The sequence below is a fragment of the Aythya fuligula genome, chromosome 11 (assembly GCF_009819795.1).
Source record: "Aythya fuligula isolate bAytFul2 chromosome 11, bAytFul2.pri, whole genome shotgun sequence".
Taxonomy (NCBI): Eukaryota; Metazoa; Chordata; class Aves; order Anseriformes; family Anatidae; genus Aythya; species Aythya fuligula.
Window position 1 is genome coordinate 18,015,483 of NC_045569.1, and position 24,613 is coordinate 18,040,095.

The 24,613-nt window shown below is 38.1% G+C and overlaps 1 protein-coding gene across 3 annotated transcripts in view; it reads left to right on the forward strand.

Annotated features, from left to right (window-relative positions):
* The window catches only part of LRRC28 (leucine rich repeat containing 28), a 53,477-nt gene extending 30,576 nt beyond the window's left edge, over positions 1 to 22,901 (forward strand). For all 3 annotated transcript variants that reach the window (XM_032194896.1, XM_032194897.1, XM_032194898.1), the window contains 5 exons: positions 2,077 to 2,283; positions 8,617 to 8,719; positions 12,338 to 12,513; positions 15,035 to 15,194; positions 18,564 to 22,901. In XM_032194896.1, coding sequence (XP_032050787.1) covers positions 2,077 to 2,283; positions 8,617 to 8,719; positions 12,338 to 12,513; positions 15,035 to 15,194; positions 18,564 to 18,636 — 719 coding nt within the window. In that variant the 3' untranslated portion in view covers positions 18,637 to 22,901. The remainder of the gene's footprint in view (positions 1 to 2,076; positions 2,284 to 8,616; positions 8,720 to 12,337; positions 12,514 to 15,034; positions 15,195 to 18,563) is intronic.
* The last annotated feature ends 1,712 nt before the right edge of the window (positions 22,902 to 24,613 follow it).

Consider the following 24,613-nt stretch of genomic DNA (forward strand, 5'->3'; position numbering starts at 1 on the left):
CAACCGTAACATTTATGGGATTTTGGACCTAAACTGAATTAGAAAACTGTTTTTAGTGGCAGAGAGAAAGGTTAGTGTATGAAAATAGCTAGGCCTATTATTGACTGCATGTGGTCAGTGGTTTGGCTAGATGTAGGTGGCTCTCTTCCTGTCACTGTTTTAAAGCATATGGCTTTGTTTGTGATGAATATAAAGTGCTCTAAAATGCTCTAAAAACTAGACTGTCCTACTGCAGTTCTTTTGCACAGTAGTCATTTGCTGTTTAGAAGTGCTTGTCTTGCTTTTGCCATTCATTTTCACTCTTGTAATAAAGAAAACTTTTCAGAAAGCTTATGATTGCTGTTAACGTAGAAACTAAGAGGTTTGAAAAATGTGGTGGTTATGTATAGCTGCTGCTTCTGTCAGTGTTTCATAAAAGGATGTGTGTACTGTGTTGGTGATTCTTTATTCTAGTTAATGCCGAGATCTGTGGTGTGTAGCAGCTCCTTTTAAATGCACACACCAACTTTAATGATTACTTTTCTGAAAATCTTTAATATTATAATTTCCCTTTTCTTCTGTTTCCAGTCCTAAAAGTATCATTTAAAGAATTTTTTCCCACCGTTAACTTCAGATATGCCATTTCTCTTTTTCCCATTGCATAAATGACAAATATACCTGAAAATGCACCTTGAAAATAACCTGGCATTTGGTTAACTTCTTAGGGTGTACTATTAAAGATGTTCAGGGATGCTACCAGAGCGCAGGGAGCAGTGGATTTTCTAGCTCCTGCTGTGGAGAGAGCTTCAGGGCACAGTAGGTGCTGGTTAGCTTTACCTCAAGTAGTGCTGCCCTATTTATTACTTTAAAATAAATAGGTGATAGATCTGTAAATTGTGCAAATTGTGTGGACTGTGGATTGTGTAGATTACATGGTGTTGCCAATCTAGAAAATTCTGGGGCACTGTTTAGCAGCTATCAGTTGGAAGAGCTGGCTTCATTCAGCTAAGGGCAAAGTCACGTGGATCCCGCAGGATGCTGTGAGTTACCATGAGAATGGGGGGCACTGAGAGCTCCCTAAGTCGGCTCCCTTGCTGGGAATTATTGGCAAACTAAGCCAAACTGCTTAGCATTTCCCCATGTTTGGGGGAAAATAATTTATAGAGTTACCTAATTCATACAGTAATTGTAAGAGAATATGCAAACGATGAGCTGATGTGTAGAGCTTCTTAATATTTTTGTCAGTTGGTCCTTAAAGAAGCACATCCTGGTTCCAAAGGCCAGATGCAAGGAAATCACCCATAGCAAGGGTGGCTGCTTGTTTGACTGCATCTTGCTGACTTGGAAGAACGTTGTTTGTTACCTGCAGGAGAAGTTGTACAATGCTTCTGCTCTTAAAATTGTGAATGTTGACTAGATTTTTAAAAGGTTAAGAGAAAAATCTCTAGAAGCTGTAGTAATTGCAACTATAGTTTATAGCTTACTGTAATAGACTCTAACATGATCTGACATAATTTACAGTTTATGAAGAAATCTGGTCTCTAAATTCAACTAGATTTTCTGAACTGTATTATGAAGACAGCTGTTGTTCCTAAGCATGCTTGGTGAAGTGTTGTCACTTACAGATGCATGCTTATCACTTCCTGCTAAGTGTCACTGTGAGAGAGCCTTAAGTAAGGTGTATATCAGAGTTGCATCCTCAAATGTTAAAGATGTATACATTGTATTTGGGGTCATGCAAAATACTCTCAGTAACAGCAAGCTATGTAGTGTGATTTTACTTTTTTCCTGCTTATTTTGACTTAGACCCAGGGAACTGCTTGATGTTGTTCGTAGTAATAAACACAGTTCAGCAATGCACTGTGTGTATAAATATACTGCCTAACCGATAACTGTTGCCTGTCAAAAAGATTTGAAATAAGATGGTGATGGAGATTATGAGTTTCAGTTCAGAATAGACTGATAGAAGTGTATCTTGAGAGAAACAGGACAGCTAACTGCTGACTTTTGTTTCTGATTCAAGTGATTTTTTTTTTCTGGTCCTATTTATGAAAATAGTTATATTAACGTATGTCAATGCTTCCTTTTTGGTTGTAGAGGTTGGAGACCTGAGAGAGCTGCAAACACTGGACATCTCAACCAATCGTTTGATAACATTACCGGAAAGGCTGCATATGTGCCTTTCGCTGCAGTACTTGACTGCAGACCGCAACCACCTGTGGTATGTTCCACGCCACCTGTGCCAGCTACCAAGCCTCAATGAGCTTTCCATGGCTGGAAACCGCCTTGCATTTCTGCCCCTCGGTGAGTCACTGCCTTTGCTGAGCTGGGGTGTTGGTCAGAAAAAAAGCAGGGAAACAAGCTTGCCTTCCCTCAAAAAAACATAGCAACAAATTTTCATCCATGCTAGCCCCTACCAACTCTGTTTATGGAGTTGTTACAGTGATCACGTTGTTAGAAAATAATGTCAATACATGAAAAAAAAATAAAAATAAAAAAATAAAGGTTGAGGTTTCATGTCTGTTTTAAAGCCATAGGTCAGCTATCAAATTTGCTTTATTTTTAGCTAACTGAGGGGGAAAAAAGTTTAAATGATGTCGTGTTTAAATATAGTACTATGTAATCTGAGTTCCACCACTTTGGGTAATGACCTGTTTCAGTCTGCTGGATCTGATGGTTTAACGAAGATTCTTCAGCTGGGGTTTGGAACTTGCTGTGGAGTCCTAGTAAATCCGTAGAAATTATTTTTCATCATTAGGAATTTCAGTACTGCATAATCTAGCTAAGGCTTAATTTGCGTGCAGGCATCCATGAAAACTTCTCCAGCAGGAGGACAAGAAAAAATTTACCTCCTTTTCAACCCTGTAGCAGTTCGGATGTGGATAACAGGAGGCGCAGTGAGCGAGTGGCATTCCATTGTGGGAAGTAGTTGTGATTTTAGTGCGAGTGGACTGTATAGTCTGCCTTTGAAAAGCAACTCATCTTCAACGTGTTTGTTACTCCTTAGCCCTGCTGAGGAGCTAATCTCTGCTGAAATACAGAAATGTATGCAGATTTGTCATGCCATTTGAATAGCCACTAATACTTTCTCTAGAATGCGCTCAGAGTTAGGCTAATTAGGTGCAGATGAAGCTACAATAATTACATGGAAAAGAAGCTTAAAATTGAGGTGGCAAAAAATGGGATGATTTCATTTCTAAATTAATTAACTGCATAGGTTAAACTTTATTTTTTAATTATTAGTGATTTAGTGATTAAAGCAGTTGATGGTAGTCCCAATAATTTTAGCACCTCAGTTTATTTGCACTGACAAGTAAGTGCAAATAATGTCTCCAGACATAGTGTTTCAGTTATGTCCCAACATATGTCATTATAGAAATGAGAAAACAAGTTCCAGGATGCATCGGCCAGATTTCACAGTACGATCGAAGAGTAGCTAGCCCTATTTTGGCAAATGTTCTTAACTACATTTCATGAGCAAGAGAAGCTGAATATTTTCAATTTTTAAAAATAAGATGCTGCTCAGTAGGAGAAAATATGAAATACTAAAGGGTAAAAGTTTCCTGTGCTTCTGCACTAGTAGCTTATCTGTGAGTGAGCTATGACCTGGATGAGCCACAGATCTGCTCAAGTGTTTTAAGTTCAAAAGGAGGAAATAAATCTGTAATATAATGACACACCTTCTTTTTTTTCTTTATTTTTAGACTCAAATTCAAAACATTCAAAAGGAACTTTTAAAATAATGGGAAACATCAAAGACAGTCAATTGACCTTGTTCAGTAGTTCTTAATAGTGACTCACTGGTGAACATTTGGAGATAATTTGCTATCTGTGAATATGAAACCGAATCGTAAATCCTAGAGTTCAGAGGGAAAGCAGCACAGTATAAATGTAAACGTTTAATCCTTTTTTTCTGAAGCATCAGAAAGCTTCAGAGTGGTCAAGATGTAATGAAATAAAGTAGAAGAGTGCATTGAAAAGCAAAAAGATGAAATCTGTCTTCTGCTGTATGGGAAAATATTTTGTTTGGAGTATTACTGATGTTAAGGCATAATTGTAGCATTATTTCTGATAGTTGCATGTGTTAGCTAATGTTTTTTTTTTCTGTGTATTTTTACATCTAACTTCTCTTTAATAGTGACAATGACTAAGGAGGTTGAGTAACAGTGAAAGGTACTGTGGAACCAAGTGATACTCAAGCGATAATTGTCAATTTTTTTAATTTAGGGAGTTGTGTAAGATGCCTGCTTTCCTATTCATCTCCAAACAGAATGTTATTTTTATTTTTTTTATTAGATGTGTTCACATCAGCAGCTATAGTCACGTTTGGAATGTATTCCTTAATGCTTTTTTAAGCATGGTTTACTTTTTTATATGGTGGTTGACATCCAAAGTGGCAAGGTACCCATTCTTCCCCATCTAAGTATGTCCCTTGTTGCTGCCTGGATGGCTCCTGTTATGTGTGATGGAAACCTATGTTTTCCTGTTCCCAGGCTGATAGGTGTTAGGTTTGTTCTGGCAATAGCACTGCAATTTCACTGCACTGCTGGAGAGGTACCAGGCAGTATTTTGACCTGTATGTTCTTTTAAATGGTAATATTTACCCTGCCCGAGTTGGAGGGCACATGCATCTAAAGAAAACAAGTTTAACATCTATCAGTTTTGCAAATCGCAATAAAAATACCTCAAGCCACTCTGACTTTCATAACTGGTACAAGCAGATGGGTAAACAACAATGAATTAGTCATTTGTTGTGCAGAATACACTTAATTTTGGGATGTGCCTGTATTGGAAAATAAGAGTTTATTTGAACATAAACTGAAATAGCCAGCAGCTGAACGAGTAAGTGTGTGGATCTGAACCTTTAGGCCTTCCTAATAAACTTCTAAAAATACCCAAATTAGGTGTGTAAGTTTAACTGGAAACTCCTGGCCAGCCCTCTGTGTTTCTTTTTCTTTTTCATTTTTGCTGTTATTGTCAGGGTGGAGGATGTGCCTTTCATGCTGTCCTAGTAAATGCTCTTAAGAATTCTGCTCTTGAATGGCAGATGGAACTACTGATCGTTTTATATCAAACTACTCAGAATCAAAATTACCCTTTGATAGAAAGCTAGCTGGAAACTTTCACCATGAGCAAATGTTTCGGTGCCTGAAAGCAAATTCCTCTGCAAGCAGAAACTTGACTTTGATGACACTGCAAAAATAAAAATAATTTATGTAATAAAGTACAAATATAATTCAAACAGGCCATAAATTCTGAAGTATACTGGCAGTACAGGGGATATTATGACAGCAAATACTCAGTGTTATATCACTTTATTGAGGGTTCATGCGTACTTCTTGTTTAGAAAATGGGTCTAGTAATTATCAGTGCACAGTAAACAAAGGTCTTATTCTACCTCAGTATATGCGGCTTTTGTGTCCTTGCCCTCACAGTATGGTTAAAAGAGCATCAGAGCAGACACACAAGAGCTTTTGTTCCATCTTCAGCCATGTGGAATGCATATGCCAGGGCCCTGAGGTTAGGAGAAGAAAAAGAAAAAAAAGGAAAAAGAAGGAAAAAAAAAAAATAGAATTGGGGTTTGTTCAGGACTCATGGCATTTGGTCATTTCTGGGAGAAAGGTCTTTGATCTGGAAGCCTGGAAGGAGGAAAGTGGAAATGTTTTAGACAGTACAGTGCTTGCAAAAGCCACATAAAAACCTTCTTTGTAGCTTTAGCCTTTTCAGAGATGGAGAGCTTCCTTATTTTACGAAGTTCTTAAGAAGTGTGTTTTTAGGGAATTTTCAACAATATTTGTTGACTGATAGAAGACAAAAATTAATGGGGATGGTATACAAAGAGCTTTTTAAAGTGATTTATTTAAATTTAAGCTTTATGCATAACGTTTGAAACTTGAAAAAAATCTTTAGGAGACTGGAAGATGCTTGGCTATTTAATGCAAAGAAACTATATCAAAGGAACATTTATAGTTACAGGCTATTTGGCTTTGGGAATTGCATTTTTCCTACTGAGATATTTTGTCTAACATCCAAAAATTTGCTTTAATTACCTAGGAAATGCAGTCAACTCAGAACTTAGAATCTAAACATAGCATAAGATAAAGACAGAGGGAAGAGATGAGATGCAGCCTACCCCTCCCCACCCCCAAATGCGTATGAAAAGAACAGCTTTAGGGCTTTTTTTGACTTGCCTGATTTCCAGCCCATTTGCATACATCTGTGTAGAAATGAAGAAGATGAGCCCTCTTAAAATTTTCTTCTATTCTCCAAATTAATGAGTTAAACACTATCACGTTCAAGCTACCCCAGCAACCCATAGTTTTCTGCTCTTCTTAGTCTGATTGCTTTCTGCAGCATGAGGCAATCTTCTTTCAGCTTTAGGTGTGCCGTGCACATGCTATTTACTTTTAATTTTATTGGCTAATTCTTTTCCACTGTTATAACATTTTACGGTGTTAGTGCCTCAGTATTGCAATATTTTTGTTCATGTAGGATAGTGATGTTTTTGTTTCATCTAAAAATATTCCAGAACTTCACTAAACTATTTTCAGCCCTGCAATACTGAGCCAAAATACCTCATCTTTTTTGAGGTGTTAGCTCTCAGCAATGCACAGCAGCATCTCACAGCAGTGCCGATCAGTCAGCAGAGATATTTGTGCTTGCTTCTTGGGGCAGGACAGTTGATGGATGCAGCAGATAGCTCTTCAAACTGGAATATCTTTGGGGACAGGGTCAAAGAAGAGTATGATGGATGAAAACATCCTGTGATGTCTGGTGACTCTGGTCTGAATGAAGCCAGGGTCATGGTCCTTGAAGCCTGTGGCAAAACCTGTAGATTGTTGCAGAGTAAAGGCCTATATTAAAAGAAAAAATCATACTCAAGCCCTTGATGTTAATGTTTTTCGTTCAAAAGAGGAACCTATTAGTTTTCTGTTGGTATCAGTTCTTGTTCCTTATGGAAGATGTGATGCTGTGATTCCTTTGAAGCCCCCAGCATGTTTAAGGTCGTTGCTGCTTCCAGCTGCCATTCAAGTGGGTGACAGCTGAAGACATTGAGTATATTTTAGGATGGCCAAATGTTTGGGGAGATCACTTCAAATGTCGTTTGCTTTATCTGTGTTAAGTGGTGTCCAGAGCTCTGTGTACAAGTGAAACAGCTCAGTGTTAAAGAACGGGTTGTATTACCTGTGGCTATTGTAGGGAATGGTAAGAGATCACGATTCCAAACAGAATCGTCCTGTACCTAGGTGTCATGGAAAACATTTTAACTTTCATTCTGTTCTTGGATATTGGTACAAAAGGGGCAGAAGCTGTGTTCATTTCCTTGGTTATCCTCATCTTTGTGCCAATCAAGGTAATTGCCAATTGATAGAGATGGGAAGTCAGAACTAGCTGCTATTACTAGAGGCTTTCAGTGTTGCTGATTCACCAAATGCTTGTTTGTCTTGCCTATTTTCTATAGCATACTCATGAAACTTTAAGAAGTTGAGGCATACACATCTTTTCTTAATGCAATTTGTCTGGGTTGCAGCTATCTCCTCCAACACGGAGAGGCTTTCAGACATCGGTGCTTGGTTTTATTAAAGGCATATGTCTCTTCCTAACCTAGTATCTTGAATGGCATAGAAACGACGGATGAAATAGGCTGCCCAGATGATCCTACGTGTCAGCTTCCTTGACAGTTGAAATTCTTTTAGATTATTCTTTTTAGTTAGTTTGGTTTGTCTTAAAATGCCTCTTAACATGTTTTTCACTTCCTTTGATAGCAGACTGACCACATCTTGCAGATACGCAAAATTTTTCCTTGAGAATTCCTAGAAACTTAATTTTTCCCCTTTACTTTTGCTCTATTTTCCCCCCACTTTAATTTTCTAAACAAAATAAAATCACTCCATATCTACATGGTCATAACAGGAGTTATATTAACATATTTAATATATTAGCATATCTAAAGCATACCTTCGTGGACTAGAAATATGCTGTGCTTGCTTCTTTTGATTGCCAGCAATGAATATTTTAACAGAAATAATAAGCAGCACATGTTTGGATGTATTGGTTGTAGCCATGGCTTTTGCTGTGTAATATTCTGCAGTTTAATGGCTATGTATTTTCTTATGTTCTGTAACTTGACATAACACACAGACTTGTTTTGGAATGATCACTGGTTGTGTTTAGTTATAGCTAATATAATTAAATACGTATCTCTTCCTGGAGAAAAGAAACAGTGGGACAGAAGGCATTCTTGGTTATTTCTTTACCACTTTATGGATAGCAAAGCTGTGATTTCAGTGATGCAAGGCCTTGCATGATTTTCTCACAGTAGATTTGAAATGAGTTGTGTTTTTGCTTTTTCAAACTGATCTTAGAGTTCGTCAGTGTCAAAATCTAAGTTTTTGTAGTGGGATTTTCATGGCTACTGAAAAAGGGTTTTAATTTATTATGGATAAATTGAAAAACTGGTTAGAAATAGCATTGCAATTTACTAAAATAAGTTGCTGAAATGTTACAACTGGGATGTACTAATTTGTTTGCTTAACATTGAATCTGATTATTTATAATGACGGAGAATTGCCTTGCTTAGAGTTGCCATTGTCATTCCTTCTCTCCCTTACTTATTTTCTTGTTTTCTAAACCCAGATTTAGGTCGTTCTCGGGAGCTACAGTATGTTTACGTGGATAACAACATTCATCTCAAAGGCCTTCCATCCTATCTGTATAATAAAGTCATTGGTTGCAGCGGGTAGGTGTGAATTAATTCAAATGTTTTGCCTGTGTGTTCAGTTTAGAACTCCTCAGATATACGTGTCTGTGTGATAGAAACGATTTTTGTGATTGATTCAGAACTAAAGTTACTTTGAGGGGATTGCTGCAGCTGCTGGTTCTGTTTTACTTCTGCAGCAAATGTTCAGTTAATCGCTAACTTCATATTTTCATGTTGAGCCATAAGGGTCGGTGCAGTTACTCTGAAGGGATTTTCAGTGATAACGTAAGTCCTGAAGCTGAATACTAGCTGCATTGAAAGATGGCCAGAAAAGTAGGCTTCACAGAATCTCCATAGCTGAAGAAGGCACGAACTGTTTCTTTGTGTGTTGCAGCACCTATCTGTCTAGTTCATAAGTTCTCACATCTCTGTGAGCTTTGGGCCGTATCTTGGAATGTCACATGCAGCTTTGCTCATTTTTACATCCTGGTATCAGCTTCTTTTAAGTCTTGGTTACCTACTAACTAAAATAAGTAACGTTTTTGAGGAATTAGGGATTGACAGGTATATTTTTAAGTGTCCGTTTTTAAAAATATCTTAGGCTGTCTCATGTTTGTGGTTACGATGTGAGGAAAAAGTGTTCTGTCTAGGACAGTAGCTTAATTCTTTCTACACTGACACTGGCATAAATTAGGATCAGCACCACTGAAATGAATGGAGCCTTACTGGTATAAAACTGATCAGAGGAGGATTGTCCTCATTACCATCTAATTATAAATTTCTGGTATGCTCGCTCTCAGCAGATCTTGCATTAAATATAAATTCCCACTTTACAGCTTGCGCTCTATTGCAATATGCGAGGTGCTGAGTCTTGGCATTTTAAGATTTCTTTTTTAATATTCACATGTCAGCTGGCTGTGTGATATATAAATACTTGCAGTTGTATGAAATGTCTGCAGTCTCAAACTTTTACTGACTTTGTTTTTCAGGATAAATAATTTCTAGCCTTTTGTTTTTTCAGGACTAACAGTCAATTGTAAAAATAAATAAAATTGACCTAACAGGTCATAGAACTGCATTGTTTGTGTCCAAACCACTATTGATAATGCAGAAAATGCTCCAACAAATATGGTCCAACTACCTGTCCACCTAGTTCAGGTGATTTCAAATAACCATATGGCTAATTTGTATGATGTTCTAATTCCTTACGTTATACTTACTCAAATTGTTTTTGTTTTTGTACTGATCTGTTGTCATTATTGAATTTCTACAAAATGTCTTTTTTTTATTTAAAAAAAAAAAAAAGGGGGGGGGGAGTGCGGGAAGAGGCTGATGGTTAAGAAGATATTAACACTTCTACTTGCTCTCGCTGCTTGTACACTGCTGGTGAGGCTAGCTGCTAGCATCTCTGAAAGGTATTATAAATCTAGTGTAGAAGAAACCAAAGACGTTGCAGTTGCTACACTGAACGTCCTTTAGTGCTTCTGTGGAATGAAAAAATGTGATAATCCAAAATCTTTTTCTTGATAATAAAGAATTCAAAAAAATAAAATACTTGGATTTTCATTACATGAAATAGTATGCATGCCAATCAAATACTTGTCCTTGTTGTAAAACCTTCCTGAAATACCACAAATCATTTATGAGGAAAATTTTGAACATAAGTAAAGTACCCATGTGTAAGAAAAAAAGTTATTTGGTGATGTGCTGTGTGATGCTGTTAAAATCATGTAGTGATGGTCATTTGGAGCACTTCTGTGTTCCTTCCAAGAAAGCATTAGTAGCCAATCCAAGTTCTTACAGGTCAGGCAAAATATTTGAAGCTCTTGGCTTTAGAACTGTCTGTTCATCCACTGGACAATTAAATCTGACATGTTGCTGTTACTAAAATAAAGTGAGATTTCTGAAAATAGAATATAAATTGCATTGTGTAAGTAATGAATCTCTGTCTGGGAATCCTGCAGTCAGACTGACTGAAAAAAGTCTTTTATGTAAGAGGTGATGATCTCAGTACTCAAAATAAATTTTGATCTTATTTTTTTTTCAGATTGGATTTCATAGTTTGCTGTTAGGTGTCTGTCATTCTTGTTGAAAGCAGCCAATAAGTGGCCATAGCTTTCTTCCCTGCTGTGATTTATTCAACGAGGGTCTTCGGCAGCTCCGTTTATCCCAGTTGGATAGACCATCTCTCCACTCTTCTCTCTCACCTTTTAAACCTCAATGGACTTCGTTTTGTTTTGTTTTGTTTTTTTAATTTTTTGTTCTTGCACCCAGTATTACTTCAAAGTGTTGATTCTTTCCCTAATACATTCTGATTTAAGGATGTGTCTCTTAAATTATTCCTCTTGATGGTCTGTTCTACTTGTTGGCTTACATTTTAGTGTAATGGGAAGGCACAGTGGACTCCCTTTATGCAGAGTAAATCAAGAAGCCCAGTTCTGAGCTGTAGAAACTGTAGTGGGCTTAAGGGTTTGTCTTTTATCTAGGTTGGTGAGGGGTTGATAAGCTTGAAAATACAGTATTGGAGGTTTATCAGTTGTGGTAGCTAGTTGATTCGGTATGGATTGCTTGGGAATGAATTATTGGGATATTGGATCTTTGATTTCTAGATTATATCTTACCTGTTCATGGTTTGTGGGGAAGTACTAAACATTTAACAAGAGGCTTATTTACTTGCTGTTTGATGCTGCTCTTTGCTCATTTCTCAAAGGTGTTTAATCAAAGGAGAGGTGATTGTTATCAGAGAAGTTCCATCAGATTGCTTTTGCATCTGATAAGGTTGAACATGGTTACCTCAGTTTTAGGTCCAATATCTGGGAAGGCTCACAAACTCGTGTTTGTTCCATTTGTTAGGACCGGCCCTAACAAGTTCCTCTTGGCTCCAAATTTAGGCTGTCATAATTTCAATTCCTTTGACTTCCACAGCCTTAGTAGAGTTTTCCTATGCATGTCTCTTTGGTATGATAACTTGCAACAGGGATCATGTGAAGAATTACTATTTTTAATACAGGCTAAGTTTCTTTACTTGAATCCAAATAACCTTCCTTTGTCTTACTATAATTTGGGAAGGATAAGGTTAATACTTCATAGGGGACCTTCACACTCTAGCTTAGGCTGTTGTGTTGTTTGTTTGTTTTTTTTTGTCATCTCCAAGGGAATTCTGTGGATAGTACAGAACCACCCAGTGGCACTTGAATCAGACTTGGTTGTGGCTGTAGCTTGCCTCATATTATAGTTCGGAGACTCATTATCATTCACCACTGATTGATCCAAGATATAGGAAACCAACTGTTATGTATGAAACTGCTCCCTTATGTAAAATGCTTACTAATAAATGTCATTCAGGTGCTAAATGAGGTTATGTGACTGCTTTTGGTAGTGCGCTTGGCTCACCTCCTTGGGATTGTGTTCTCATTTCTCTAGCTTTTGAATGTTAATTGATAAGACCTCCAAATGTCTAGTGACTAGCATGACACTGAAGGGGGTGACCTGTAGATGATGTGTCTGTATGTATTGCACTTCGCAATACGCCCTCGAAGGGTGCTGCACTGAAGAACGGTGTCCAGTGTGTTATGGGTTGGTCATGTGGGTTTCCCCCATGAAGTTAACTTCCTTATTTTTTCTTAATGACTTTTTAATGTCCTTGTGTTCTTCTAGGTGTGGTTCTCCAATTCAAGTTTCGGAGGTGAAACTGCTCTCCTTTTCATCGGGACAGTTAACTGTGTTCCTGCCAGCAGAGGTGAAATCTATAGGGACAGAAACAGATCATGTGTTGCCTTTGCAAGAACTGGCCATGAGGACCCTCTATAACACCTACTATGTGTATTTGAAAGGTATGGGTTTCTTCTTTATTCATATGCCTCATGGCTAGAAATGTTCAAGGCCAGGTTGGATGAGCTTTGAGCAACCTGGTCTAGTGAAGATACTCCTGCTCACAGACAGGGGCTTTGAACTACATGACTGTTGAAGTCCCTTCCAACCTAAACCATTCTGTGATTCTATGATCACAAAGAAAGTGGAAGTGCTTTTCTGGCAATGATAGGAACGTTTCAAATAGCTCTTTAAAGAGATGGACAGAGATTAATGTTTTAAATGATTTATTTAATCAAATTATTTTTGAAATGCTGTATTACAACAAACATATTGAATATCAAAAACAGAAATCCCAAGACTATTTCTAAAGTAAAGCAGTGCTTTACAAATGCTTTCTTGAGAACTGTATAAAGAAGGACGCTTTTTGCAGGAGAAAATCCTAATGGAAATAGGAGATGAGAAATACAGTTCCTGAGGCAAGATTAGATGCATCAGCCAACAATGCAACTTCTTGCCAGGCAGCACACTCCTCAACTGGCAGGCTCGTTAAGCATAAGGCAAGAGAAATGCTAGCAGCCGTTGGCCATTTCAGTACAGTGTGACAGCTGAGCTGTTTTAGTTCTGCCCCACTTCAGACTCTGCTGTAAACTGGCCCTTGGCTTATCTGGTTCCACATCATGCAGTCACATGAGTTAGCAATATCTGGTAATATCTGTGGATTCAGGTTTTGTCAGATTTGGATGTATTAGGCATCTCCTCTGTTAGTGGCATCTTGGCAATATGTCGGATTTACAGGTGACAGTAGAAGGCAGAAGCGTGGAGAGTTAGAGTGGATATACTGAAGGGTTATGGTAAGGGGTCACTTACCTTGTGGCCACAGGAGGAAGTCTTAAGCGCTGAGCTACTGCTTTGCCAGGAAAAGCATATTTGCTGCTTGTATATGGAAAGGAAAAAGCTTCATGTTAAGGGGTGTGATAAACATACAAGTCTGTGATCATAGGAAATGGCTCTGTTTTGTGTGGAAAGTATTACCTGATCTTCAGTACAATTTAATCGACCAGTCTGGGGTTTTTTTTTTTGTTTGTTTGTTTTTTTTTTTATATTTGTGCTTTTAGAAGGGAGGTGAGAGGTTTTGAGCTGTTTAGTATCAGCATATCAGTTACCTGACAACTACACAATGATAGGTGCTCTTTCATTTTGATTTTCAAAGTTCTAGTCTTTGAAAAGGAATTTGAGAATATAAGGTACAAAGAAAGAAAGGTTCTTTGTCTTGTAACTACTTCACTCACCCAGTTGTGACTTTCAGTTTCTGGAGTCTGGCTTTGTGAGTGCTCTTCAAGACACTGATGAAGTTTGGTTTGGAATAGCAAAATAGGATTGCAAAGTCAATTTAAGAAGGGGTTTGTAGATAACTTATACAAGGTTATGAGGATTGTCTGGTTGCAGCCAAGGTGCAGAACCTGAAAAGCATGGTGGAACTTTTAACTCTTGCCTACTTCCAGTTTGCTACAGTATAGTGTTTTAGTGTGTGTGTGTATTTTTACATGCATACTTCTGAGTTAACCTTATTGAAGGTTATGTGCATTACCACTGGAGACACCCACATTTCACTGAGGTGGGGGCAAAGCATAGTTCAGACAGGAAAATGGTAATGGTGTCTTGGGGAAGCAGGTGGCACGCAATTAAAGGAGCAGATTTGATCTATCACTGGTTACTTAAATTTGCAATTTCAAGGGTGCAGCTAAATACTCAGCGGCTGCTAGGTAAGTGCAACAGCAGTGACCAGGCTACTTTTCCTCAGTTTTTGCTTGGCTATGGAATATGACCTTTTCTTTCTGACGCAGATGTACTATTTGTCATGCTGTCACCTCAATTGATGGTGTTGTGGAACATTGTGTATGGGGTTAAACCTTACAGTGTTTGAAAGCTGAAGCTAGTGTGATATTGCAAAACTGATTTATCAGGCACTGCATCTTGTCCTGATTACTCAGCACCTAAATTCATTCACCTCTCTTGGCTGTCTCTCACTTTCTAGATGGAGATGAACATGTTGTTTCTAATTTATAAAACACTGCATGACTTGGACTAAGCCTGAGAACATGATTGTTCTTTCCTACGAAATGACCCTTGTATCCTGGTATCCTGTTTGTTTAAAAAAAAATAAAAAAAATAAAGGCATCTTTTAAATATGGGGGCACACTTCAGAGATTATGAATATATTGATATTTTTTTTGAGTGGTCTCTTTATTTTTTCCTGTGAGGATTATGCTAGGCTATGGTATTTTCACCTGGATATTTGGGCCAAGTTAGTCTTATGCCCACAGATGTTTAATATACACATTGAACTTGTTGAATTTGTACTTGGGAAGCACCATATGCATTGCCTTAAGTGCTGTCATTTGCTTTGCCTTGCTGTTCTTTTGACCAAGTCTTAAGAAAACTAGTGAGAGAGCTGATTTTCTGAATTAGATCATACTTCTTGTGTTGGACTTCTTGTAACAAAACAAATGTATGATAGTCTTTTTTGTTTTTATTCCCTAGACTTGAACTTTCTGACTCCAATCTCGCTACCCAAAAGCCTTCTGGAATTACTGCACTGTCCCTTGGGACATTGCCACCGCTGCAGCCAGCCTATGTTTACCATTGTCTACCCAAAGCTCTTTCCCTTGAGGGAAACTCCAATGGCAGGATTGCATCAAGGGTAATTATACAGGAAATTACACTGGGGTTTCATTTAGGAAGAAAAACACCTATGGAACAAACATATTCTTAAGGACTGCTTTTTAGTGCACTAGCCTATTAGATGTAAAGCCTCTGTCCAAAGAATGCACATAAAGGTAGACAAATCTGTTATTTACAAGGCAACCAGCATATCGCTGGTAAACTGCTTCACAAGGCTTATCACATTTTCCTGCTTCAGATTGCTGCTAGATAGTGAAAGGCTTTGACATGATGGGATTGACTGATTTGTGGTGTTGCAGTACACGCATAGTACTTCTGTGACTTTGGAAAGAAAAACTGCCTAACACCAATGCTTCCTCTGATTCTCTCAACCCAGGCTTCAGGGGGATGCCACCACCACATAAGTGTTCCAGGATTAAAAGCAGAAAAAAGCTCTAAAGCCAGATCTTAATGAAAATGTTCTGCAGTAAAATACTTTTTCTTTTCCACGTGAATTAATTTGTGAGATGCAGTGGAAACATTCTGCATTGTAAAAAGATGGCTCGCTATGAAACATATGTTAAAAAATATTTCAGTTATTTATCGTTGCAGCAGTTGTCTGCAGCATTCGCAAGTCAAGTAGGCAAGGCTATGCAGACTTGCTGGCTTCCTGGAAGTACAGTCCTAGGAGGGACTCAAAATTGGAATGTGATTATCACAGAGTATTGCCCTTATGTAGATGAAAATTTAAAATACCTTAAAGGAAAAAAAAAAAATACCCTAGAACTGATCATTTTGCAGTGATTCTTTCCCTATCCCCTATTAGTCTGAGCAGCTGGTCCTGTGGGCTGCCATGAACCATAATATCAGTGAATCCACATTCTGCAGTGTAAAAGCATTTTCACAAACCTCAGAACTTTCAGAGATGTTTGCTAATCTGGCTTAAAGTACTCTTGAGTTTACACATGAATTTATCAATATTGAGCTCAAATTTGCTATGTGTAAATACCTGTACATAGTGGCACTAGAATTTTTGTCACTTCTATGTCTTGCTTAATTTTTTTTGCCTCTGTCCCACTGACATAGCTGTGCCCCCTATCCTTTTTGGAAGGACTTGGGAGAGGAGAATTGTCATATTCTATATAGAAAGCGGTGAATGCCAGATGCTAGAGATACCAAGATAAGCTTGTTATCTTAACCACCTCCTTGATCCTGAGTGCAAAGATGCCAAACAGCAACATCACCTCCTTGTCTCCCAAGACACCAACTTAGCACTGCAAATATGGGATCACTGGAAGGAAATATGCAATTGTTTCACTCTCTGTGAAGCAGGATCTTGCAACTCTATATCAAGCAGACTTTGCTTGTATTCATAGCTTGTATAACTCAGACAAAATTACAATACTGTTTGAAACCGAACTTGCTATAAAGAAAAGTTTTGAGGGATTAAACAAGCAAATAAGGTGTTGAGGTTCTTTTTAGAGAATTCAGGTCAAACCATTACTTAAAAAGCATCTGCTTAAAGTTGGAGAGGAAAAAAAGAAATGCTCTACCAAAGCATGTTTCTGAAAATTATTTGCTGGTATATATAATGCCTAGGAATGCCACTTAGTTCTTGCCCTGCTGCAATCCATTGATTTGCTAGTTATCTTCCATAAAAATAAGGAACTGCTGTTCAATTAGAACATGTTAAAGATGTAATTGCTCTCTAAGGTTGATAATGTCTATTTTCCACAGCTATATCACAGATTATTTTGCTGTGGGTTTGTGGCATAGTTGATATCTGATTTGTAAGCATTTCAGCTTTCTGAAATAAGAACAAATTTATGCTAGATATTGGCAGCAGCTAGAAGGCTGCATAAATGTTACTTTGCAAAGCCATCTTTCTCAGATCATCTGATTGTAGAGACTGCATACTTCAACTTGTCTTTCTGTTACAATTCAGTTGGATATTGAAATTCAGTGGGTTTCATGTTCACTCAAATATATTTCACGTGACAGTTGACAATCTTTATATTCAGGGTGACGTAAGCTATTATGATCATGCCATAAAGGAATTTCAGCCATTGAGCTCCATTAGAATGGTGTAACTTCATAAGAAAGTGATGGTAATCTGCATACTGCTCACTGAATCCTTTTATTATCTGAAATAATCCAACAGTGGGAGAGAAGTCTACTTCCTAATTAAGTTCGACAATGAGCAACTTTATGCAATTAGAGTTATGAAATGATAAATAAGTGTCTATTAATGTGTCTAGGAGTTACTAAAATCATGACTCAACAAAAACATACAAGGTTATTTTTGAAGAACAGTAACATTCAAAAATATATTAACTGCAAATAAATATTTCTTCATGGTTTTCACTTGTTAAAAATGATATTTTAATTACCTTATGTCAGTTGTCATTCCCTCCCTTAGAGAAGAATGTACTGTGCTCTACAAAAGGCAATAATGAGTACAGTCTTGAGTAGCTGGCATTTGATGCAAATCCACAGAAAATGAGATCTAAGTGGGGTAGCCTGTCATCCTTATCTCTGTAGCTTGTACTTGACATGGTAAGATTATGTGGAAGTGTAGAGGTGTGAGAGCTGGTTTAGAAAGATGTGAAGGGCAGGGTTTCTGTTCTGAACAGCTTACAGTGACCATGAAAACACACAGGGTAAGGATCTTGAATGTTTGAGCAGCACTGATTAGCACATGCCACATCCATGCCAGTATCTTGTCTGGGTTTCTGTGTTGCATCCTGTATCCTCTCACAGGAAGGGGTAGTTAAGTGTTGAACTGGATTTCTTTATCTGAAAAAGCACTGATGACATTAGCACTGGGTGAAGTGTGAGTTCTGGGTTAGCAAAAATCAGTTTTTAATATTTGACAAGTGGATATTTAGGTCCTGGTCAGGATGGAGGTAGGAGGAGGGTCCTGGTGAGGCTGGAATTAATGTGACTGTGCTGCCTGTTTGTCGTCCTTTGTGAAGGTCTGGGCCCGGTTTGTTCACTCAGCTGAATCGGACGACACTGGACTTCAGTTAGTTCATGCCTGCAAGCAGTAATTTAAAAACACATGAGCCAAGCTGAATCAAAGAATTACCCAGCTATTTTCCTCTTAGCTGTTAAACCTACTGGCTATAACACCCAGCCACACCCTGCACAGAGAGAAAAACCACATGCTGTTTCTTTAAACTGAGCACATAAGAAACCAGGAAGGTTTTTTTGAGAACTCCTCCTGTGCTTCTCTGCCTTTCTATCAGGCACTCATATATATCAAATGAGTCTTTTTTGAACGGGGTGAGATGGGCTAATCCTGTGTTTTACAAACCAGCATATTGTCTGCTTGGGAATGGGGCCAGGAGCTTTAATCTTTACTGACAACTGTTCCCCCCCCACCCCCCCCCCTTTTTTTTTTTTCTAGGAGGACAACTGTTAGTTTTGTGGCATACTGCTGCTCCACCCAGTGTCTGCAGACATTTGACCTACTGAGTTGATAAACACTTAAAACTACCCAGGAGTGCTGCCAGTTTAAAGCTGCATTAGACGTCGTATCCCGTTGGTACTGGAATACTGCGCGTGTGCCAAAGCAGCAGAAGTGCCCAGTCGGGAACACTAAGAGGCACTTAAATCCTGCCCTATCAAATTTGGATGAAGTGCAGAAACTTTTCGGAAGTGTAAATACCAAGCTTTTAAAAGTATTAACTTCTCTCTCCTCTAAGACAGCATACAAACCAAACAAATTCACAAGTTCTGACTCCAGATTTCCAGTGTTTCTCAAATGTGGCTGCCTTCAGGTGGATCCATTGTGTATTTTGAAGCAGGTTTCATTCCTCTAACAGTGTTGTACTGACATTTAATAAAAAAAAAAATGTAAGTTTTCACTTACTGCTCCCATCATCTTCACCCTACAACTGGATTTTGGTGCATAGGTCCAAGCTGTAAAAACCTTTGAAGGTTCCATTGATTTTTTTCCACAGAATTTTAACTTCTCATCTCAATATTTTCCTCAACAGAGTTATCCCAGTTGTATACCAAGCTATGTGTTAAAAGCAGATCTTCCCTTCTGGTGTTATTAAAAGCCACACTGTTTCCACTGTAGTAACTAGGATATGTCTGGAGACTGCAGATCCTGTTTCAGTAACAAAGGCTGGTACTGACATCTACACTAAGTGACCTTGCTCCAGCGTGTTTGGGGGTACATTTTAATCATCTTTGAATCACTTATGTTTTATTTTTAAAAACCCTTTCCCTTTTGCTTCTGAGTTCTTCAGGAAAAAGACTTGAAGTTGTCTTGAAAACATAGTGTAAATATTTATTCATATTTATTGTTTTCACACTTGCAGCCTGTAGACCCACAAGGAGTTGGGCTTCATTTTTCTAGAATCAGCATTTTACTGATTTGTGAGAGCTTTTGTGAAGTGTTAACCTCAGAAGGCTGGAGGAAGGGGGGGGGGAAGTATGTGTTTGCCCATGTGTGGGCACGCATGCTACACAGATACCCTCGTAGAAGGGCTGTAACATTTTTTCTAGGGTACTAATGTCAAATTTAGCACAAATTTCTAATCAATATCATATTTGGGAAATTATTTTTTTTAGATCATGTTAATTTTAAAGGACAAAGGATGGAAAAAAGGCCCCAAATGTCTGCATGAATTGAAATTTAAAATTTACATTGAAACAGTTAATATAGAATTATCCTCTTTTGACTTGTTTTGGAACATGTAAATTTTTAACATGCTCATTTTGTTTTAATTTTTTAAGGTGTAAATTATTTGTGGATTTAGCACAGCATTCTGCGCTGCAGTGGTTAGTTCTATGCTGAAATAAATATGAATGAAACAGTGTGTTATAAAAAAGGCAAGATAAAGAGACTTGGTAGTATATTAGCATATGTTGTGGTGAGGTGTGCATACTTTGAAGGGAGGAGGCATTAGAATGTTTTCCTATTGCCAAAGAAGCATTTGTTCCCGCTGCAGGCTTCCTGGCATCTCTTCAATAAATGGAGTATCGTAAGAGCTTAAAAGACTACCAGAAAGGCAGCTTTTGAGGGTAGAATTCTTAGGTTTGTGCATGTTACTTGTAAAATCTTAGCTGGTTTTATTGGGTCGATTTTAGAGACTTGAATTAGCATTAAGAAATGTCGAACTTAATCCTTCAGGAATGTGAGTATCATCTACTCTTTAAGAGTTGTGAAACTTTGCAAAATAAATCCCATTTAATAAATCTGCTTTGCAGTAGGGGAAAGAGCCATGTCCAAACAGACACTTCACTATTGGATTTCTTACTGTCATTTAACTAATTTGTTTCAATGTTGGTATCCCCAACAGGCCTTCCCACCCAGTGGGGTTTACCACTGCAGCAAAATGAATCTTCAGCTGTCTTTCTTCGGAACTGCACAATTGAGATGTACATTACCCATGTACAATATCTACCTGTATCAGAAATGTGCAAGTGTAGTTCAGAACCCAGTGTGTTTAATGGATGGTAAGAGAACTATGGTAGTGTTAGAAATGCTACTTTTTGATATAATAGTTCAACGAGGAATTTTAAGTATTATTTTTATTCCTCTGTATCCTTTGAAGGAGATGCTTTGTTAGAAGTTTTTGTTCTCTTAAAATAGCAACTTGTACACTTCAAAGCAAAGTTAGTCTGAATTCACTATGTAAATGAAATTGGGAGATAAATCTTCTCATTGGCTAAAAGGCATTGGTGTTGGTTTTATTAGGAGTCAGGTGGTAAGAATGGAGCTTGCTTTTTGCTTTTTTTTCCCCCCTCCATGATAATTTTTGAGTTCATATCAGTTCATTATTGTCTGTAAGCGTAGTTCATCAGAAGAAATTTGAGTCTGTTCTATAAGCAGGATGAATCTTAACTAACATTTTAATAGATGATATTTCAAGAATGGCATGTTCAATGAATAAATGACTTAAACATGCAGTTGAAGCTGAAATGTCATACCCTATTTTTATAAAACAAGGAAGAGGAAAGCCAATAGATACTGAAAATGCAGCTGAATTTCATGTTCCTTTTTTTAATACAAACAGTGTTTGTATTCATCTGCATCTTTGGGTGATACTGTCCTAGATTAAAGTAACTCCGTTCTCACTTGTCCAAATTTTTCTAAACTTGTTCCACTGTAAGAGTACTTCATAACTAGTTAATATGAGAGCCAGCTCTGCAGGTTGCAGAGAGGAGAGGGAGCTTGCTGCTGATTGAACTGCACCACTAATTTTTCAAAACGAGGTCAAATACTTCATGGCTTCTCTTTAAAGCATTTATTTCTAAGTAGTTTTTGATTATTCTCATTGGTCAGACCAGTTCATGTTGAGATTACTTTCTCCTCGAGCTGCAAAAATTCGGGTTCTAGCAGTATTTAAATAGGGTGTGGTTTTTTTTGTCATCAAAATAGATTAAAAATAAATTTTTAACTCTTTGCTTAAGGTGAGAGCAGGAGAAGTTTCTGATTTTTGTAGACATAAAGAGAAGTGCAGGAGAGGGAAGGAAACAGGAGATAAATTGGTAACTCATTGCTGCTGCTGTAAAATTTCTCTGAGTAAATGTAATTAAGAAGCATATGCATAATTTATGTTGTCATAAGAGACACCATGTTAATAAAACTGAGACCCTACTGGGTTATGCTTATAGAGATTACTTCTAGTTCTGCCACAAAGGAAATGGGAATCTCTGGCTTTGTTTAAAAATACTACTTGAGCAGTTCTACACTGGACACCATTACGTCTGGAGCATTATTCTTGGGAACCTTCTTGCTACTACCCCCTATAGAGAATCAGAAATACAGATGTCCTGTCCCAAGCAAAGAACAAGCTCTAATATCAAGAAATGAATATTTTCCGGGTTTGTCCTGGTGCTTCTCTTGGGTTCTTACTGAAGTTCATTACAAACTGTCTATTTACTTCGTTGTGGTGAGGGTAAGATCTTGCATTGAACAGAGTGGAGCTGCTTATTGCCAAGTTGGCTTCAAGTCTTATATATCGAATTCTGCTGAATCCCTTTTTCTGGCATGAAGGGAGGATGAGACTTAATGCCCGTGTGGTAACAGCGTGTCAGGTTTTACTGACATCACAGCCAAGCTGAAGACTGGAGAGTGACAAACCTTTCACTAGAGAGGGTGACTTATTTTTTGAAGGCCTCTGTGGCCTCATCAGTACCACTGATAATAGAAGAATTTTTGCCTTGATGTCAGTTGAGGTTGGATCAAGTTCTAACTGATGAGAGAGAAGAATGTGTTTTACCATCTTTGTATTTCTTGCAAAAATGGGGACGATGTCATTGATCTCTGTGCCTACTGTTAGGCAACCTTTCTATCTGCAGCTGAACTTATGCAATTACAAGATGTGATTCTCTTTGCCTCTTACCTCCCTCTTACTACTCCTCATGTTGTTACAAAATGTTACAGTTAACTTGTGATGGAAGAGGATGAGTAAATTGAATCCAGAGTTTTTCTTACTTTTTGTATTACAGACCTATTTTGTAAGAGACCAAAGGTCTGGTAGAAAGAAATGGCAAGGTTCTTGTGAAGTCTTCGTTGTTTTTGCTGTATGTACCCATCTTTGGATCACAACTTGAACTTGGATTGCATCTGAGTTCATTTTGTCTGCTGAAAGCATATGTGTATTGCTTTTTTGCTCTGTATTAACCAAATGTCACTTAGTGTGAAGGTGAGCTTGCTAGCTATTTTATTTAAAGTTAGTGGTGCAATTTATTGTATGTGCTTGTTAATAAACTATATTTTTGGATAGAATTATAGTCCATTAAAGTTAACTGAACTATTGTTCCTGGGGCTATTAAGCTGTGTTAGGATATAATCTTTAATTTACCTTTCAGTTCATTTGCTTAGTAATTAGCTAATAAGTCCTCCTTCCCAAGGTGGAAGAGGTGGGGCGGGGACACTTCAGAACACTACCAAGCCCCAAACACCACTTCAATTCACGAAACCCTTTTGTCCTAGGCAATGTAGTTCACCAGACAGTGCCTAATGCAACCAATAGCCATATGAAAATCTGGCTTTAGGAAACAATCACAGAACGGCTTGCATTGGGAGGGACCTTAAAGATCATGTAGCCGTTACTCCCCTGCCCTGGGCAGGGATGCCACCCAGTAGAGCGGGTTGCTCAGGGCCCCATCCAACCTGGCCTTTACTTTAGGCCCTCTTATGGATTGATCAAAAGAAAAAAACTTTCAATAGGGCTGCATTATGTGCCACGCTAACAGTCCATAGACGCAGACCTGGTTCATGTATTATTTACTGAGCAGCATTCAGCAGTTTTTTCCCCTTGTCTAACACATCATTGGAACAAGATTGCCAAGAATAAGCAGAAATTAAGCATCTGTTTCTCCAGTTACTTCACTCCTAGCTCTGCCATATTTTGCTTTGGTCAATGCCGCTACTCTGTTCTGCTGTGTTCTTTGAGTAGGACGTTCTCCGAATTATTGTACACATATCTGGTGACTGCTAGCATATCCAGTTGTAAACGAGACCTATGCTGATCAAGGTGACTCTGAACATCAGTTACCACTGATGTCTTGAAGGCTTTAAATACCATTCAGACTTTGCTTGTTTGCTAGTAAGTTTACAGTGATAAGCCTTTTGAGTGTTTTACAAATGACAAATTTTCCTACCTTTGTGACGGAGGTAACGTCTGTGTCAGCAGCAGGATGATGCAAGTCCCCCAGGAGAGATGAGAACAGCCCTTAACCTATAACTTTTACCAACCACTGCTGTGTCCCTTATGAATTAGAAAGAAACAAATGGGAGAGCTTAACATCCTTTTCCTTTGCAATTAAAAGTACTTGGCATAAATGCAAGCTAAGTGGAAACTTCAGTGGCTGAATAATGCTATTGTATGCAGGAAATGAGAGGAGCTGAGGATCTCAGTTGGAAAGGCACTGGATATTTTGTGACTTTAAAGCCAAGATTTCGGGCTGTGCTATGTGGTGACATTTTGGGAACTTGAGAACCGAAATGAACCACTGCATCCGTGTCTCTCAACTTCAGTGTTTGCTTAACATTACAGTAGAGCCCTCTTTCTTCTGCACTGAAGAATACCACTGGTATTCCCTAGTGCTGGCTCAGGGGCCTGGGTGTGACCATTTATAACCATCAGATTTCTGCCTACTACTTCAGCAAGAAAGAGGGAGAGCTGACCAAATGCTTTCTTTATCTTTTGACATTTTAAATATTAAAACCCTCATAGCATGCTCTTTGAGCACCCATTATGCCCTTCAGACATCTCCTACTCACAGGAAGAAGACCTTGATGTGTTTGTGAGAGATACCGAGCCTCAACAATGAAAGCAGTTCTGTTGTTGGAGGTGGTGATGAGATTTGTCTTTATGATGTCTTCCAAATGGTAATCAAGGGCTAATTTCCCAAGTACCCTGATCCTCTTCTGTACATTCATGAGGAATATAAATATTGACTGGCTCTTTCTGACAAAAAAAGTTGTCAGTC